The sequence below is a fragment of the Doryrhamphus excisus genome, chromosome 4, assembly GCF_030265055.1.
Source record: "Doryrhamphus excisus isolate RoL2022-K1 chromosome 4, RoL_Dexc_1.0, whole genome shotgun sequence".
Classification (NCBI taxonomy): Eukaryota; Metazoa; Chordata; class Actinopteri; order Syngnathiformes; family Syngnathidae; genus Doryrhamphus; species Doryrhamphus excisus.
In genome coordinates, this window is record NC_080469.1 from 3,414,321 (window position 1) to 3,433,000 (window position 18,680).

The following is an 18,680-nucleotide window of genomic DNA, read 5'->3' on the forward strand; positions in this document are numbered from 1 at the left end:
CTTCGGTTACATCTCGACAAAAGTGCCGTAATAAATAACGTTTTTGACTTACAGTCATTCCAGGTTAAAGGGGAACTGTACTTTTTTTTTTTTTTACAACGGTAAAAAAGATATGAGCTAGCAAACAATGCACGTCATTGGGATGCATGAACATGAACAAGTACATTGATAACATGTAATACTTACATTATTTTTGCCTTATTTAAATTATTTAAAACATTATTGGAACATTTTTGCTGAGTCTAAGTTGGCAGCTGGTATCATTCATTCTGTCGCTAGCTTGTGTCTTGGCTTTGATGCCCACAGCAAATCGTTGTGATACTCCGTTAGAAATATAGTACTCCAAATTAGCTGCTACAATAACAATATCGGTGTACCTCTGAATATACAGGTCGGTTATGGAAATATATTTTTTTTTTATGTTTTTTGGTTAGCTGTGTCCCAATGATGTGCATTGTAGCAAGCTCGTATTAACTCATTTCCTTGTGTTATACAGTAAACCTCGGCTATATCGGATTCAATTGTTCCCACTGGTTTTGTCCGATATAAGCGAAATCCGTTATATGCGTATACCGGAAAATGTCCGTTTTACGCATATATCAGATTTATATCCGGTATATGCGTAAATCGGATTTTATCCGTTATAAAAAGACACTTCCTTGACTATGTTTCCAATGTACCTGGACGCGCAGGCAACGCTGCAAATGCTGCAAATGACGTCATATAGCGCGGCCTGTCACGATTCAGCGAATCGGAGCGCCACGATGCGGCCATCCGATATATGCGAGGGAAATTTAATGGAAATGCATTGGAACGGGACTGGAGATTTTGTCCGAAATAGGCGAAATCTGTTGTAAAAAATCCGATATATGCAATGAATCTTTATTGGAAATGCATTACAGAAAAATCGGTTCTTTTTTATCTGTCCGTTGTGAGCGAATTTCCGATATATCCGAGTCCGATATATCCGAGGTTTACTGTAATTCACAGAAAAGGGAAAAAATATATATATGTTTATGTTTCACATAAGGATTGTGAAGGATGGGCAACATTCCAAAAAAGCGCACTTCCCCTTTAAGGTCACATGGTATATATTTTATGGATGACACAAAATTAAATTCCTGCTTTTTACAGGAGTGATGTTCCAGGACTTCCAATGAATGGGAAAAAAATATTTTCTATTAGCAAAAAAAAAATAAAAAAAATAAGTGACTGTTGTTATTATTACATTAGATTCAACTACAAAATCCTTCTGTTCACTTTTTTTTTTAAAAAAACAAAAATCCACAAATTTGCTGAATTGCAAATGTGATTCACTGCATTATGCTTAAAATAAAACCAGATTATGTTGATGTTTTCTTTCTATGATATACTTCACTTTATCGAGATGTACCTTATCAATCGCCAAGGATGTACACACGCACACACACACACACCCAGCCAAAACCCCTTTAAAACATTGCTACACGGTTACTTTCTGGATTACAAAAAAAAAAAAAGCATTCCACACTAAAGGACTATTTTCTATTTTTTGGATTTTGTTGCTTTTTTTTTTCCATTATTTATTTTGGTGTACCATCTTCATGCTTGAACCGCTAGAAACAAGTAATGGGGGCAAAGGGGGCTCCTTTGGCACCGAGCGGACACGACGTTGGATGCAGGATGGAGGACATCTACATTCAAAAAAACTGCAATCCTCCCCCTGCATGCGTCTTCCTGACCAAAACAAGGAGATGAAATCTTTATTTGAGGCTCCTATACTCTAAACCACCACTTTCTCTATTTCAGAATTTTTAATTGACTTAAATTTTTTTTTTTTGTCTTAGGGGGGGCGGTGGAAAAACCATGAACCACCGAGTAACATTTCATCTTCTAAGAGCTCCTCGCCCAACTTGTGAAGACACACACACACACACACACACAAAACTGGAGGCACAATAGACATTTCTAAATATTCTATGGATTTGACTATTCTGTGCAAACAATCAGCACAAAAAACTCTTGATTAAACCTCACAAAAAGAACAAAAGCTGGGTAGAACTAATGAAATATATATTTATATCCTCTAGATTTTTGCATCTCTAATAAATACTTCTGATAGACATAAATATCTTTCTGTAAACTATTTACATTAAAGGTGTACATTTGTTCCGAAACAATAGACGGCGATCAAGGCAAGGCAAAGGAGAGATCATTTGTGTTTTTTTTCCGCACAGAATAAATAGATTTGAGTCGTCTAAAAGGAAATAAAAAAGACATAAGGGATGGGCATAATAATTCATGAGCGGCGTTCCTGCAAGACGTCCGTCACAGTACGACTACACGAGGCAAAGTTATTTTGATCAAACTTTTAAAACCAGTTGAAAAAATATTAATTATGCATTTTGGACATTTTCTGGATTTCCACTTATCCTCATGAGGGTCAAGGGCATGCTGGAGCCTATACCAGCTGTCTTTGGGTGAGAGGTGGGGTCGCTTTTCTACAATATAGAAAAGCGAGACGAAATTTTTTTTTGAATTTGTCTTAAAAAAAAAAAAAAAAAAAAAGACTAAACTGAAATAGGTTTTTCACCTGAGAAGGTGTAGATGTCAGATCGGGTGACTCACGTCGACATAAGTGGTTGTAAACACAACCAAAAATATCTCTGACCATGACTATGAAAAAAAAAAAAATTAAAATATATTATGAAAGCAGGAAGTGAACAAATGTAACAGTTACTGATTGTAGAAGTACCAGACGGAGGGGTAGGATTTAATAAGCTTTGCTTCTTCCTACTCCTTTTGGACATGTGGAACTGTGAACTGATTATGTGATGCATTCAATTGTAATCTGATGCATGTTCAAATTAAATAAAACCATTACCATTACCGCTGTGCCGCTGCGTTTAACAGTGTGAGTGGCACTTTGCGGCAAGCCGGACTGGATCAGGCCCGGAGCCGCAACGGATTCAGTGTGAGCCTTAGGTAAGGGTGCCCACTGGAGTGGAAATTAACCCTCAGAACAGTTTCAAAAGGAGATCTGATCATTTGGAGTGAAGTAATGAAGTTAAACTCATTCATTCATTCATTTTCTACCCACCCTACTCACGAGGGTCGCGGGGGGTGCTGGAGCCTATCCCAGCTGTCTTCTCGGCCAAGAGGCGGGGTACACCCTGGACTGGTGGCCAGCCAATCACAGGGCCCATATAGACAAACAACCATTCACACTCACATTCATACCTATGGATAATTTGAAGTTGCTAATTAACCTAGCATGTTTTTGGAATGTGGGAGGAAACCGGAGTACCCGGAGAAAACCCACGGGGAGAACATGCATGAACTCCACACAGAGATGGCCGAGGGTGGAATTGAACCCTGGTCTCCAAGCTGTGAGGTCTGCGCGCTAACCACTCGACCACCGTGCCGCCCTGAAGTTAAACTGAAATATCAAATTGAATCAACTTTGGTGACTTTTCATGCACGTTAAGGCCAAAAAAAGTGTAAAAAAAAAATGTAATAATAAAATTGCAATTTCAAAAAGGACCTTTGCATCGCATGCGATACCAAACCCTAAATGGTGAGAGTTCTGCACTTTTTTTTTGCTAACCAAGTCTGTGCTTTCTTTGTGATGACGAATGCAAAAATAATTCCCACTTCTGGAATAAATTAATGATAACCAAGGTTCCACTGTATATGTTGAACTGGGACTTGAGTTAGTTGACATAAACATAAAAAAAATCATAATTGACTTAACTTTCTGAATGAATCAATCAAGCACATTTAGTTGAATGCCCATCCCTTGCAGTTATATCGTTTTTTTTTGCGTGATACTTCTATAACATCTACATTGCTATCAAAAGAAATTAACGCTCTCAACCTAACTTGCCTGTCCGCCCCTCCAATAGTGGAATGTGCTCCAGTCTCTTGACTGCTCTCTACAGGTAGACTTTTTCCTCAACGGGTGACACCCATTCGAGAAGTAGTGGACAAAAATGCACCAGCACCGAGTTGACCTGGTGGCTGGTGTTAGAAACTGACTGGTGATCTCGATTGTTGACAAGGTCAGACTCAGACACACACACACACACATACATTAAAAACACAGTCATTAGAGAGTGGCAAAAAGCGTCAACCCTTTTACCCCTACTCTAAATCCTCCAGTGTCCAAGTGTGGACCCCAAAAATGCCAGGGTAAAGATGCCTTGATAGTGAGGCTCATATTGCAGTTCCCTGACACTTTTTTTTTTTTAAGTTTTTTTTTTTCTCTTTGTTTTTAAAACAAAAGAGTTTGCAAAAACTCTTCTAGACAAGCCACTCAAAAATGTCTTTAAACACCCTCCCTTTGGACTGGTGTTATTTCTGCTGTGGTATAAAGAGGGCCTTTATATTTTCAAGCAAAAAAAAATGATGTGATGCATAAAATGACTGGTGGTTAGACCAGACCGAAATGCCCCATTTGTGTGACACCTTTTTTGGAGCACGGTCATTCCGGGGACAGCGAGGATGGATAGTGTGTGTAAAAGTGTGTGTAAAATCTCATAAGTGCTTCCCATGGCTCTTGAGACATAGAGAAGAGGCAGTGGGCTATTGTGTGGTGACATTCTCTGTCTGAACGACCCGACATATTTGATTGGTGCAGAGAGACTAACCCCCTAAAAGATGGTCAGCTGATGACGTACCGATTGTGGGCAAAGATGCTCGGTCTAGATGAGAGTCAAAATGCTTTGCTGGATGAGAAGACTCAGATTTGGTTATTCCTGGTAGGGTGAGAGTGTGTGGGGGGGGGGGGGGGGGGGGGGTGAGGTGGGTGTATGACCAGGACATGACGACACATTCTGATAGGCCGGTGACCGTGTGACTTTTTACAGGCTGCAGCCCAGCTGCTTGGCTCTCTCCTGAGTGTCCTGCAGACGCTGCAGGCTGGCGCTGGCGTAGCCCTCGTCGCTGCAGCTGCTTCGCAGGCTGCCCCGCTCGTCCCCTGAGTCACTCACGCTGCTGGTGCTCCACTCCAGATCACCCAGCAGGTAGTCTGTTCCTTCCACGTCCACGTCCAGGTCCTCTGTTGGTGACAGGGAGGATGTTAAGTCAGTTGAATAGCCACATTTGACTGTTTGGTTTTGTGTCAAACATACAGGAACAGCCAAAAGTGACATGTATAGTAATAGTGAGTAATGGAGATGCCCATTAAAAAGTCTGTTTTTGATACCTGACTGGATCATTATGCATTTTTTGGCCTTGTGCGACTTATACTCCGGAGCGACTTATGTATGTTTTTTTCTACCTAATTATGCATTTTTGGCCTTGTGCGACTTATACTCCGGTGCAACTTATGTATGTTTTTTTCTACCTAATTATGCATTTTTGGCCTTGTGCGACTTATATATGTTTTTTTCTACCTAATTATGCATTTATACATTTTTGGCCTTGTGCGACTTATATATGTTTTTTTCTACCTAATTATGCATTTTTGACCTTGTGCGACTTATATATGTTTTTTGTCTACCTAATTATGCATTTTTGGCCTTGTGCGACTTATACTCCAGAGTGACTTATGTATATGTTTTTTTCTACCTAATAATGCATTTTTTGGCCTTGTGCGACTTATACTCCGGAGCGACTTATGTATGTTTTTTTTCTACCTAATTATGCATTTATGCATTTTTGGCCTTGTGTGACTTATATGTTTTTTTTCTACCTAATTATGCATTTTTGCCCTTGTGCGACTTATGTATGTTCTTTTTCTACCTAATTATGCATTTTTGGCCTTGTGCGACTTATACTCCGGAGCGACTTATGTATGTTTTTTTTGACCTAATTAAGCATTTTTGGCCTTGTGAGACTTATACTGCGGAGCGACTTATGTATGTTTTTTTCTACCTAATTATGCATTTTTGGCCTTGTGAGACTTATACTCTGGAGCGACTTATGTATGTTTTTTTCGACCTAATTATGCATTTTTGGCCTTGTGCGGCTTATACTCCGGAGCGACTTATGTATGTTTTTTTCTGCCTAATTATGCATTTTTTGGCCTTGTGCGACTTATACTCCAGAGCGACTTATGTAAGTTTTTTTTCTACCTAATTATGCATTTTTGGCCTTGTGCGACTTATACTCCGGAGCGATTTATGTATGTTTTTTTCTACCTAATTATGCATTTTTGGCGTTGGTCAACTTATATATGTTTTTTTTCTAGCTAATTATGCATTTTTGGCCTTGTGCGACTTATACTCCGGAGCAACTTTTGTATGTTTTTTTCTACCTAATTATGCATTTTTGGCCTTGTGCGACTTATACTCCAGAGCGACTTATGTATGTTTTTTTTCTACATGTTTTTTTTTACCTAATTATGCATTTTTGGCTTTGTGCGACTTATACTCCGGAGCGACTTATAGTCCAGAAAATACGGTACCTTTGCATTCACCCAAACCCCCCCACTCATGAACAAGGAACACTCCTTTAAGCCATGTATGAGGAACGCTCATGAGTTTGAACGATAACAAAATGTTCTGAAATGTTGGTGTAGATTTTGCACCAAAACAAAACAAACCAAAACAGGGAGGACGTATGTCCGACTGACCTTGATCAGAGTCAGATTTGTCAGAGGACACGGTGGACCCGGTGCTGTCCATGCGGGTTCTCTCCACCCCGAGCTGCTCCAGACGCCTCCTGAGATGTCTCTGCTCCCTCTGAAGCTGCTCCAAGGTGTGCTGAGCTCTTCTGTCACTCTCTTCCAACCTCTGCGGGGCAAACAAGGAACAACAATGAAGCTCAATTTACACCATGCAATGTCATTTGGTTTAAGAAGAGACTGTGTAGTCGGTGATCACAGAAATTGTCACTTCTGTTTTGACAAGAGTGAATTACCGTGGAGATGAGATTCCATCGATTGACAAATGTTCACCGCGAGCAGTAACTAGAGGAGTAAAATAGTCCACGTGCGTACACACCTTGATGTGATCTTTGGCCTTCATCAGCAGGCTCAAGGTGGTGTGTCTGTTGGCGTCCGGACCCAAAGGAACCAGAGATTTGAGTCGCTCTAAACAAAGTCGTAGATGCGCCCGTCTGAAGGTAGAGAAAGGAAAAGAAGAACAATTCATACATGGTTATACTGCTCATCTTTTTGCATGCACGTCAAGTCATGCTATGCAGTGCAAAAGCCAACTTAGTTTTGGGTTTGTTTTTTTTTAATCGCTGGAAATATACTTTCACAGAACACATACTATCTTCACCGTGTCTGTACTTACTAATACGTGATAATACAGGTAAAGTGTACAGAATGCATGTACCGCTATTAGAATTATTTTCACGTTTCTGGGATAGGCTCCAGCATGCCCGCGACCCTGGTGAGGAAAAAGCGGTAGAAAATGAATGAATGAATGAATGAATGAATGAATGAATGTCTTCATCCTACACTCATAATGTTTATTCGTCAAGCGCTTTGATTCCATAGTTTGCTTTGGCAGTCCTTGAATGCACCACAGTTGTGTACTGTGGCGTTTGTTTGGTTATGGAAGCATTGGCTTAGACTGCCAATCAGGCGGGCTGCACGGCGGACGAGTGGTTATAGGGCGCAGACCTCACAGCTAGGAGACCCCGAGTTCAATTCCACCCTCAGCCATCTCTGTGTGGGGTTTGCATGTTCTCCCCGTGCATGCGTGGGTTTTCTCCGGGTACTCCGGTTTCCTCCCACATTCCAAAAACATGCTAGGTTAATTAGCGACTCCAAATTGTCCATAGATATGAATGTGAGTGTGAATGGTTGTTTGTCTGTATGTGCCCTGTGATTGGCTGGCGACCAGTCAGATGTGTAATTAGCACAGTTTATGGGGTCAGAGGAAAGAGAGGATCATGGGGTGAGTGTAATACATAGTTTTTGGGGGGGGGGGGGGGGTGCGTGTGACAGCTGGGAGAGAGTTTAGCATCCTGATATTCTCATTTTTTTTTTTTCCAGATGGCAGGGGACCGAAAAGGTGATGTGAAGGGTGGGTGGGGTGCCGCGTCATGGCAAGGGCACTGCTGGTCAAATGTGTGTTGTTCAGGGGAAAAGAGGGGCAATGCTGCAGGGTCCTTTGCTGCATGTGAATGCACCGTTTGATGGCTTTAAATTAGATTATTATTATGACTTATTATTATAATGTAAAGTCTAAAAAGACTGATTCATTCATTAATTTTCTACCGCTTTTCCTCACGAGGGTCGCGGGGGTGCTGGAGCCTATCCCAGCTGTCTTTGGGCGAGAGGCGGGGTACACCCTGGACTGGTTGCCAGCCAATCACAGGGCACATATAGACAAACAACCATTCACACTCACATTCATACCTATGGACAATTTGGAGTCTCCAATTAACCTAGCATGTTTTTGGAATGTGGGAGGAAACCGGAGTACCCGGAGAAAACCCACGCATGCACGGGGAGAACATGCAAACTCCACACAGAGATGGCCGAGGGTGGAATTGAACCCTGGTCTCCTAGCTGTGAGGTCTGCGCGCTAACCACTAGACCGCCAGACTGATTCATATTATTGAATATAAAAGTCCATTGCAAACTGATTGAATCCACATTAGCAACAACAGTGCAAACAATGCATACAAAATATGCTGCAAATGTATCCATATCATATAGAAATAATTGATAATCTGCCCATATGTCATGTGACATCTTCACACATTTTACTGTACATCTTTTCCGTTTCCGCCTGCACTACATGCTGCTCACAGTTCTGGCAGTTGCTGAGGTCTTGGTGGGTGTTTGAGACCGACTGACCCCGCTGTTATGCAACACACACACACCTCCGTCTCCAGCCTCATAAAAGTGTGTGTGTGCGTGCCTGTGTGCATCATGTGAGCCTGTGAGCGAGTGGGAGTGTGGACGTCACACTCCTTCTGAGGGTTGATTGTGAAAATGTTTTTTGAGTTTTCTGCTGGTTTGATGTTGGCAGCACGGAAGCGTCACTGTCAGAACTGAATTTATGATCACAAATATTCCTATTGGGGCGGCACGGCGGTCTAGTGGTTAGCACGCAGACCTTACAGCTAGGAGACCAGGGTTCAATTCCACCCTCGGCCATCTCTGTGTGGAGTTTGCATGTTCTCCCCGTGCATGCGTGGGTTTTCTCCGGGTACTCCGGTTTCCTCCCACATTCCAAAATCATGCTAGGTTAATTAGCCACTCCATAGGTATGAATGTGAGTGTGAATGGTTGTTTGTCTATATGTGCCCTGTGATTGGCTGGCCACCAGTCCAGGGTGTACCCCGCCTCTCGCCCCAAGACAGCTGGGATAGGCTCCAGCACCCCCGCGACCCTCATGAGGAAAAGCGGTAGAAAATGAATGAATGAATGAAATATTCCTATTTTGCTGTGGTTTTAGTCAAATGACACCTCGACTTAGTTACATCTAAGTACAACGTACTGCAAGACATTCTAGAAGAGTGTCTATCAAAATAAAATATATTTTTTTTCTTATACACACACACACACAGTAGCATTGTATGAATGCTACCAGGTTATTCTGGCTGAATCCATAAGATCAGTGTGTCAATATGTAAGTATACCTACAGCAATATAGATGTGTAAAGGAGCAGCTATGCAACAATGTTTTCCTCTTTCATTAGACCAAGACTGGCTAAAAACGACAACTAGGTCACTCCGACTGATCAGTGGCAGTAAATAAATCATACTGCTTTTGTCCTCAGACAGCTTGCGGTAAACGGCATACATAGCTGGTAGGACCGTATGTAAGACAAGAAGGTGGTCAATCTGGGGGCATAAAATACAACGATATAAATGTTTTACAACATGGATGATTAAATATGAGTCTTTTCAAGGGCTGCAACTACCGATTATTTTCTCAAGTCGATTAATCTGAAGCTTGTTGTGTCGATTAATCAAGTACTGTTTTAGGCGCTCACAAAAAAACCCCAACAAAAATGAAAAAATGAGCACTACTTAGTACTTTCCCCAAGTACATAAAACAGTAATGAAACAGCATAAATGTTTTATGAGAATTATGTTATAATATCAAGAGAAAAAAAACTATATTAAAAATAATATTCATAAAATAATAATAAATTCTATTCAAAGAAAAAAGTTTTAATATTACGAGAATACCTTAGAAGCATGTGTATTATTATATATAACTGTGTGTGCCTTTTTTTATTGGAAGGTGATTTTTATTAAAGTGTAGCTTTATATATATATATATATATATATATATATAGCCCATATTTGTATTTGTTGAGGTCGGAAAAGTATTTGTATTCGAGTCAAATGTAAAATATCCTCACGAGGATCGTGGGTGTGCTGGAGTCTATCCCAGCTGTCTTCGGGCAAGAGTTCTATTCTAAACTTTAGAAAGTGTTTCAAATGGAGTGGGGAAGATGGACAAAGCAAGACGTCCAAAATTACCACTTCCACACAGGATGGGAGGAAAACGTATGTTTTCAATATGCCATGTCGGACATAGCTGACTTAATGTCTTAATGACTTCATTCATTCATTCATTCATTTTCTATCGCTTATCCTCACGAGAGTCGTGGGCGTGCTGGAGCCTATCCCAGCTGTCCCCGGGCGAGAGGCGGGGTACACCCTGGACTGGTGGCCAGCCAATCACAGGGCACATATAGACAAACAACCATTCACACTCACATTCATACCTATGGACAATTTGGAGTCGCCAATTAACCTAGCATGTTTTTGGAATGTGGGAGGAAACCGGAGTACCCGGAGAAAACCCACGCATGCACGGGGAGAACATGCAAACTCCACACAGAGATGGCCGAGGGTGGAATTGAACCCTGGTCTCCTAGCTGTGAGGTCGGCGCACTAACCACTCATCCGCCGTGCCGCCCTGGAACTAATTTATGTCATGTTTTTGTTGATCCAAAATCAGAGAAGGTGCTTGTGGAGGTGTGCCGTCTGCACTCTGAGCCAGTTGTATACACACAGGAAATAACGTTATACAAGTTTGATTTGATTTCAGTGCACATCACTGAACTTAAAAACTGAGACGGTGCAAAATGTGTACCTGCACAGCAGCAAAGCACACAAGCGAATTCAAGGTCCAAAATGTGTGTGTGGTATGAAATATGCATAAATCTTGTCAGGTCTGGAGAACTGACTTTGAAAAGTAAGGCAAACATGCTGCTCGTCTTATGTAGATTTTACCAGAGGGAAGATGGTTATTGATAATTGGTAAGTACAAGGACGTCTGCCAAGATGCTGGAAAAGGAAAAATTAAAAACAGCGCATCTTCCTACTGAAGACATTAACCATAGTCAGTATTGACTATGCATGAAAATGATCTATTACTTACCACCGAATATCATTTATGTCTAGTTACAATTAATGTATTCATGGGAGTCTGGATTTATTATGCTGCAGGATGTCTGTAAAATGTTTGATAATGATTTGTATGCATATTTCCATGGCAATAGCATGGGGTGGATTTGAGAGATGAAGGAAGGTGTTGTATTGTATTGCTATTAACATACCTGTTCTTTTCCATTTCATTGTGTGTAGACCTGTGAAGATAAAGCAATACATGAGCAACCAAACATAACAGATCTGATAAAAAAAAAAAAAAAAAACATAACCGTCTTGGTGCAGTCTATGCAGTGCAGAGGAATGGGCATGAACGTGAGTCAGAAAAGGATGCGTGGGAGGGTATGGCTTAGCGGACCAAATGTCTAGTATTCTAATAGTAGTCTGAAGCCTTCAGGTCCATCTGGGGTGGAAACATGTCCTTTTTAAGGAGCACACTTACACACGTGATGAGGTGGGCCGGCGATAAACATAGTAACAGTAACCAGAAACAGTAAGGAAGGACTAGGCCAGGGGTCTCAAACTTGCGGCCCGTGGGCCAAATGCGGCCCGCGAGACGCTACTTTGAGGCCCCCACCTTGATACCAAAAGTTTAATGTTGAAATGACAGTTTAAAGCTGTGTGCAAACACCGGACACAATTAACATGATTTTTGCCCCGCCCATACTGTTACCCTGCCCTGTTTTGCTTTGGATTAGCAATGAAGCTAAAGGCTTATGACGCTTATGGGTACAAATAAATGCAGGAAATGATTTGGAATAAAACGGAAAATACACGTCAAGATAAAGCATCTCATCAAACATGTTGTTAAAAGTTACGACGCTGCTCCCAGATGGAACTGAGTACGATGCTAACTTGCTAATTGGGTCAAATTATTAAGTTTCATTAATGTTCATGTTAAAGGTTAAATAACTGTTAATACTGTACATTTGAATCTGAAAAAAATAATTTCTCTACCAACTGTATGTGGTTTCTTACGTTTTTCTTATTTGCTGTTTTATTATTATTTTACTTATTTATTACTGATTGATTGATTTATTGTCTTTATTCTTAATTTTTTTTTTCATCTTATTTTGTGTATAGAAAAATAAAAATTAAGATATTTGAGAACAGTGGAATGTTTTATCAGATATTTTGGTGTGGAAAACCAGAACCAAAGTACTGAATTTTTTTTTTTACAGTTTTTAATAAATGCGTTTTGTTTGTTTTTTTTTGGGGCCAGAACCTAGCTCCGATGGCCCCCAGGTAAATTGAGTTTGAGATCCCTGGACTAGGCCCTTTGATATTCCCCAATTGTCCATTTTGCATGCAACTGAGGAAGTGGATATTTTTTCTGTCTGGGTGTCAAAATTGAACATGTTAAAACTAGACAAGACATTGATATTAATGAAGTAAGAAATTGGGTCAGTTGATTATTTTTGGAGCAAATTTCCTTGACCTACAGTATGTAAAAAAAAATGGTGGCCATGTCTCAGGGAAGAAGATCCCTTTGCATTCCTAAGCACCTCACTACCTCAACCAGACCCCACGATCCCTCAAACCCCTGTCCAAAATTAGCCCGTTCCAACATCAGGGGATTCCAACTTGCAAGTAGCATGTAGCTGTCACCTTTAAAAACTCACCTCGGTTGCACTGAGGCCCCCCACCAGCAGAGTATGAATTCTATGCAGGGCAGACAGACGCTCGTGACATAACAGTGCTGGCAGGAGATACCTCTCGTTCAGAATGCATTCTAGTTACTGACCGATCTATCCTTTCACAACCTCTATTCTAGTTTCTGGGTGAACGGAAGAACACAGTGAATGAGTTTGTGCTATATTTGTTGAGTGTGAATGGTTGTTTGGCTATATGTGACCTGTGATTGGCTGGGATAGTCTCCAGCATACTACTACATAGTAGATAGATGAATGGATGGATTTTTTTTTGGCTGATTTGTGTCTTCCAAAATTCATTCATTCATTCATTTTCTACCGCTTTTTCCTCACGAGGGTCGCGGGGGTGCTGGAGGCTATCCCAGCTGTCTTCGGGCGAGAGGCGGGGTACACCCTGGACTGGTGGCCAGCCAATCACAGGGCACATATAGACAAACAACCATTCACACTCACATTCATACCTATGGACAATTTGGAGTCGCTAATTAACCTAGCATGTTTTTGGAATGTGGGAGGAAACCAGAGTACCCGGAGAAAACCCACGCATGCACGAGGAGAACATGCAAACTCCACACAGAGATGGCCGTGGGTGGAATTGAACTCGGGTCTCCTCGCTGTGAGGTCTGCGTGCTAACCACTTGACCGCCGTGCAGCCCAAAAATATGGGTTGTTATTGCTTAGTATCATCTGATTCAAAAAGCCTTGGGTGTCTCGGCATGTGAGTCTACCCTTCATTGTCTCTGTTCCTATAGTCTTGTATTCATCTTTTTCTGGGGTGGACTTGAACCCTGGTCTTTTAGCTGTGAGGTCTGCGCGCTAACCACTAACCACAAAATAAAAACACAAGGTGGCACTGTTATTAAACCCCAAAGTTTGAAGTCGGAACTGAAATTTTCAGCAGAAAAATTTGCTACATGCCTTTCAGGAAGTGACAAGCAAATGTATTTTGAGCACAACCTACAGGGGGGGCGGCACTAATGTATATGCATGTCCATGTGAGGAAGATAGGAAGGGAGGAATGGAGGATATATATGTCTCTAATGGAGGAGATGATGCTCTCCATGCTAACAGTGGGAAGTGAGCTGTGAGGACATTGAGGTGTAGGGAGTGAGGGAAGGTAAAATACATAGAAGGGAAAAGAAAGCAAAAAAGCAAAGAGATGAGGGGGGGAGGGGAAAGGAACTACAACTGGCACATACACATACACATTCCCCTCCCCCACTATCTCAAACGTCTACTCCATGGAGAAACAACGGGCACTGGAGGAGCTTCTCCTCACTCTGACATAGGCAGTTCTTCCCTGCACACCAACTCTTGCCGGCAGGAAAATATCCATACAATAAATACAATAAATGACCATGCTAAAATTTAAGAACCACATTTTTATACATCATATGAGCTACATTCAAAAGATCAGATGATCTTACAGATAAGCGTGATCATGCTGATAACCATAGAATGTCTCATGGCTTGTGGAAACCAGATCAAACTACGACCTAAATCAACTAGATCCATAATTTTCAGGTGCAAGCGTGCTGGAGTTTATCCCAGCTGTCTTCAGGCGAGAGGCGGGGTACACCCTGGACTGGTGGCCAGCCAATCACAGGGCACATATAGACAAACAACCATTCACACTCACATTCATACCTATGGACAATTTGGAGTCGCTAATTAACCTAGCATGTTTTTTGGAATGTGGGAGGAAACCGGAGTACCCGGAGAAAACCCACGCATGCACGGGGAGAACATGCAAACTCCACATAGAGATGGCCGAGGGTGGAATTGAACCCTGGTCTCCTCGCTGTGAGGTCTGCGCGCTAACCACTCGACATTCATTCATTCATTCATTTTCTACCGCTTTTTCCTCACGAGGGTCGCGGGGGTGCTGGAGCCTATCCCAGCTGTCTTTGGGTGAGAGGTGGGGGGTACACCCTGGACTGGTGGCCAGCCAATCACAGGGCACATATAGACAAACAACCATTCACACTCACATTCATACCTATGGACAATTTGGAGTGGCCAATTAACCTAGCATGTTTTTTGGAATGTGGGAGGAAACCGGAGTACCCGGAGAAAACCCACGCATGCACGGGGAGAACATGCAAACTCCACACAGAGATGGCCGAGGGTGGAATTGAACCCTGGTCTCCTCGCTGTGAGGTCTGCGCGCTAACCACTCGACAGTGTTTACTTATTTTTTTTACAGTAGTTAACATTAAAAGGTTTTATAATACAAACTAGGGTTGGGCGATGTTTTTTTATGCACCAGTATACCAGTATAGATACTTCCAATGATAAGAAAATGACTTATATCCGTATAAATGATAACATAATCTGAACTCCTGACCGAAACAGGTTGAATGGTGATCAATGCTGTAAGTTGGCTGAATCTCCTCACACAGAGCGTGAATAGAAGATGGGAAAAAAAGGTTAGCTTGTGTGTGCACAACTCGGCTTGAAGAGTATAACTAAAAGGGGTGTACAAAATAAAAGCACTGCAGAGCAGTAGTTGTATCCCAGTGAGGATCGCTGGCCAAGGTAACAGAAGAGTGATTTAATCACCGAGCAGGGAGGTGTGGATGCAACACAAAACTGTCTTGACTGGAATAATTTAAGGCATCCAGATCACGCTATGAATGTACACTATGCTCGAGCAGTCGGCGCTGAGGTGACCCGAGTTGTCAGAACTGGCCGTCGCTGAAATGTCTCCTGCAGTCACCTTGGCTGACACACTTTGCCTTAACAAGCGGCCGCCGGACATCGGCCAGACGCTTGTTTGCTGCTGTCACTCCATGTGACGTCTTCAAATGCAATGGAGTCAAAACATGGCCCTTGACAACACACATGGACACATGCAAACTCCACACAGAGATGGCCGAGGCTGGAATTGAATTGGGGTCTCCTAGCTGTGAGGCCTGCGCGCTAACCACTTTGTCCGCCATATACATTCATTCATTTTCTACCGCTTTTCCTCACGAGGGTCGGGGGTGCTGGAGCCTATCCCAGCTGTCTTCAAGCGAGAGGCGGGGTACACCCTGGACTGGTTGCCAGCCAATCACAGGGCACATATAGACAAACAACCATTCACACTCACATTCATACCTATGGACAATTTGGAGTCGCTAATTAACCTAGCATGTTTTTGGGAATGTGGGAGGAAACCGGAATACCAGGAGAAAACCCACGCATGCACGGGAAGAACATGAAATCTCCACACAGAGATGGCTGAGGGTGGAATTGAATTTGGGTCTTCTAGCTGTGAGGCCTGCGCACTAACCACTCGTACACACACACTTCGGGCGAGAGGCGGGGTACACCCTGGACTGGTGGCCAGCCAATCACAGGGCACATATAGACAAACAACCATTCACACTCACCAAAATAGTTGTTGATTAATTAAATTAATCGATTCATATTTGCATTTTGTTAGTTGCTGTGGTAGAATCCTGGCTGAGTGATAATAATAATAAGCCGAATCCGCTGAAGTCACTGTGTATAACACTGTGTATCACCTAACCCTAACCGCTGCAACAATTAATTGATTAATTAGCGATTAATGGGTTATGCAGTTAATTGACCACTATTTTGGAATTGGATTTTTAAAATTTTTTAAATATCGTCTGATTTCAGCCTCTCATACGTGACTAGGTGAGAATTTCCGAGCCTCCTTTGGGATATGTTGCAGTCTTTCTAAGGCCTAACCGTTTTCTGAACATATCGGATTGATTTTAGCCAGTTTTAAAAACAACAAAAATATCAAAGTAGCCCCCCAAAAAGAGACTGTGTACATATATTTATTCTGTATATTTTGTATTTTTCATTCTTTTTTAATAGATGTGTCTGCACCTACTTCACCAAAACAAATTCCTAGTATGTGTTTGATCAATAAACCCATTTTTCTGATTCTGATTCTGAATGCTATGAATTTTCGGTATGTTTTCGGTAAGTTTGGACACCCCTGATGTACAGTATGCAATACAGAAAAGAATCAAAGCTGTCAACGTGACTGTTGCATTGTTTTCACAGAAAACAAACACAGCAGTCTGTGTATATTTTGAGGCGTTATATATGGCGGAATAAACCCCTAATCTTTAGGGGTTTCACAATTATTTCACAATTGTTGCAAAATTAATGCAGAATGATTCCATGCACGGAAACTGGAGATGAACGGTTTGTACCTGCTACTTATGTTTTTCTTGCTTTTGTTCTTCCTTTTCAAGCTCTCTCTCTCTCGACTGCTAATGAAGGGAGGCATGGAGGCATAGCCATGTTCAGCTTCTGCAAGCACATAAGAGTGGTCAGATGGACAGACATTGAGCCAAAAACCATGACCAAAATTCACACTGTGTGCATTTCTACCTTTTTTTTTTTTTTTAGCATTGCACTGATATTATTTTTTGCTCAATTTGCAAACACAAATTAAGCATTATATCTTTGTACTGTATTTTCTCCCCCTCAGCCTGGACAATGATGTCATCTTGAACTGGAATAAACCCCACTAGCAAACCACAACAGCAGGAAAGGAGGGGCCAGTGTGAAAACAATGTCTCCAGCAAACATCACATTGCAGCTTTCATTGTAAAAAAAAGAATAAAATGCGTTAAATGCAATGCAAATTTGACTTTGCTCAAGTGCACGACAGTCATCGCAAACATTATTGATGTCTGCATTTTAGCCAGTAAGTGGTGCACCTTAGTGCATAGTTGTGCAAAAATGCAAACAGTAAATGAACATACTGGTTCGTAATAGCAAATATTAAATAAATGAGAAATATGAACCGTCGCTGATTTGACATAGTAGGTAGGTAGCACAAATAAGGGGGAGGGGAGTCGCTGCAAATTCTCAACAGGATACAAAAATATCATTACAAAACAAGAATAAAAATGATACTTTACCTCGTTCCCTTCGGTCAAGATATTCGGCTGCTTCGATCAGCATCTGCACCATTCCGATAGCCGTCATGTTTAGAGTAATAACCGCTGATATTTTTCAACACAATCCGGTTGTACACAACCTGCTTCTCGTCCCAACACAGCGACGTTGTAAAACTCGGATACAGGCTTCTTTTTGGTTTTGTTTCTGCTTTTTAAACGCCAATGATTGTATTGCCGACGATCCGTCGAATGGATAATAAAGGCAAAGCGCTTGTTTTTCTCCCGGTGTCGTCTCTCAAATGACAGCAGTTGTTTCAGGTAAGAGGCTAGCTTTACTGTTTAAGCTAACTCTGTTCGTTCGAGGCAACTGTCAATAGCACCACAAAAAAAAAAAAACCTACAAATATCCGCCTCCTTAAGTGGTTATAGTGTCATTGAGTCTTTTAAAAAGTTCCCCCGGCAATATCACACAACCTGTCACTTCAGTAATATGTCGCTAGAGTAGCAGTTGTGTGCTAGTTCATGGTTTTTCGCGTTTTACCACTAATATAATTCCGCTTTCCAAAAAAAAATAATTGTGTATATTTGGAAAACAGCTAATAATTGTATTTCGTGGCAAAGCTTTGTGTGAGATAAAATATTATTGGCTACTGGACATAGTAACTCTAGACTTCTATTGGTCATTCAATATGTCACTCATGCGAATAGCAGCAACCGAAGGCCGCGATCAGCCATTTTGTTTCACGTCTACATAAAAGTGTAAGTGACGCAGAGCCACAATGGACGCAGATACGCTGGGACGCAGTGTTGCACTCTGATTGGTTAGATATAGGTAAACTCACCAATCATTGGTCGAAA

General features: G+C 41.6%; 1 protein-coding gene across 1 annotated transcript; it reads right to left on the minus strand.

Annotated features, from left to right (window-relative positions):
- Window positions 1-1,273: 1,273 nt before the first annotated feature.
- On the minus strand, window positions 1,274-18,481 carry mxd1 (MAX dimerization protein 1). The gene is made up of 6 exons (XM_058070104.1): window positions 17,844-18,481; window positions 17,127-17,226; window positions 11,467-11,496; window positions 6,927-7,041; window positions 6,557-6,716; window positions 1,274-5,038 (listed from the first exon to the last, which is right to left on the minus strand). The coding sequence occupies exons 1-6, from the start codon at window positions 17,908-17,910 to the stop codon at window positions 4,842-4,844; spliced, it is 669 nt and encodes a 222-aa protein (XP_057926087.1). The 5' UTR covers window positions 17,911-18,481; the 3' UTR covers window positions 1,274-4,841.
- Window positions 18,482-18,680: the final 199 nt, after the last annotated feature.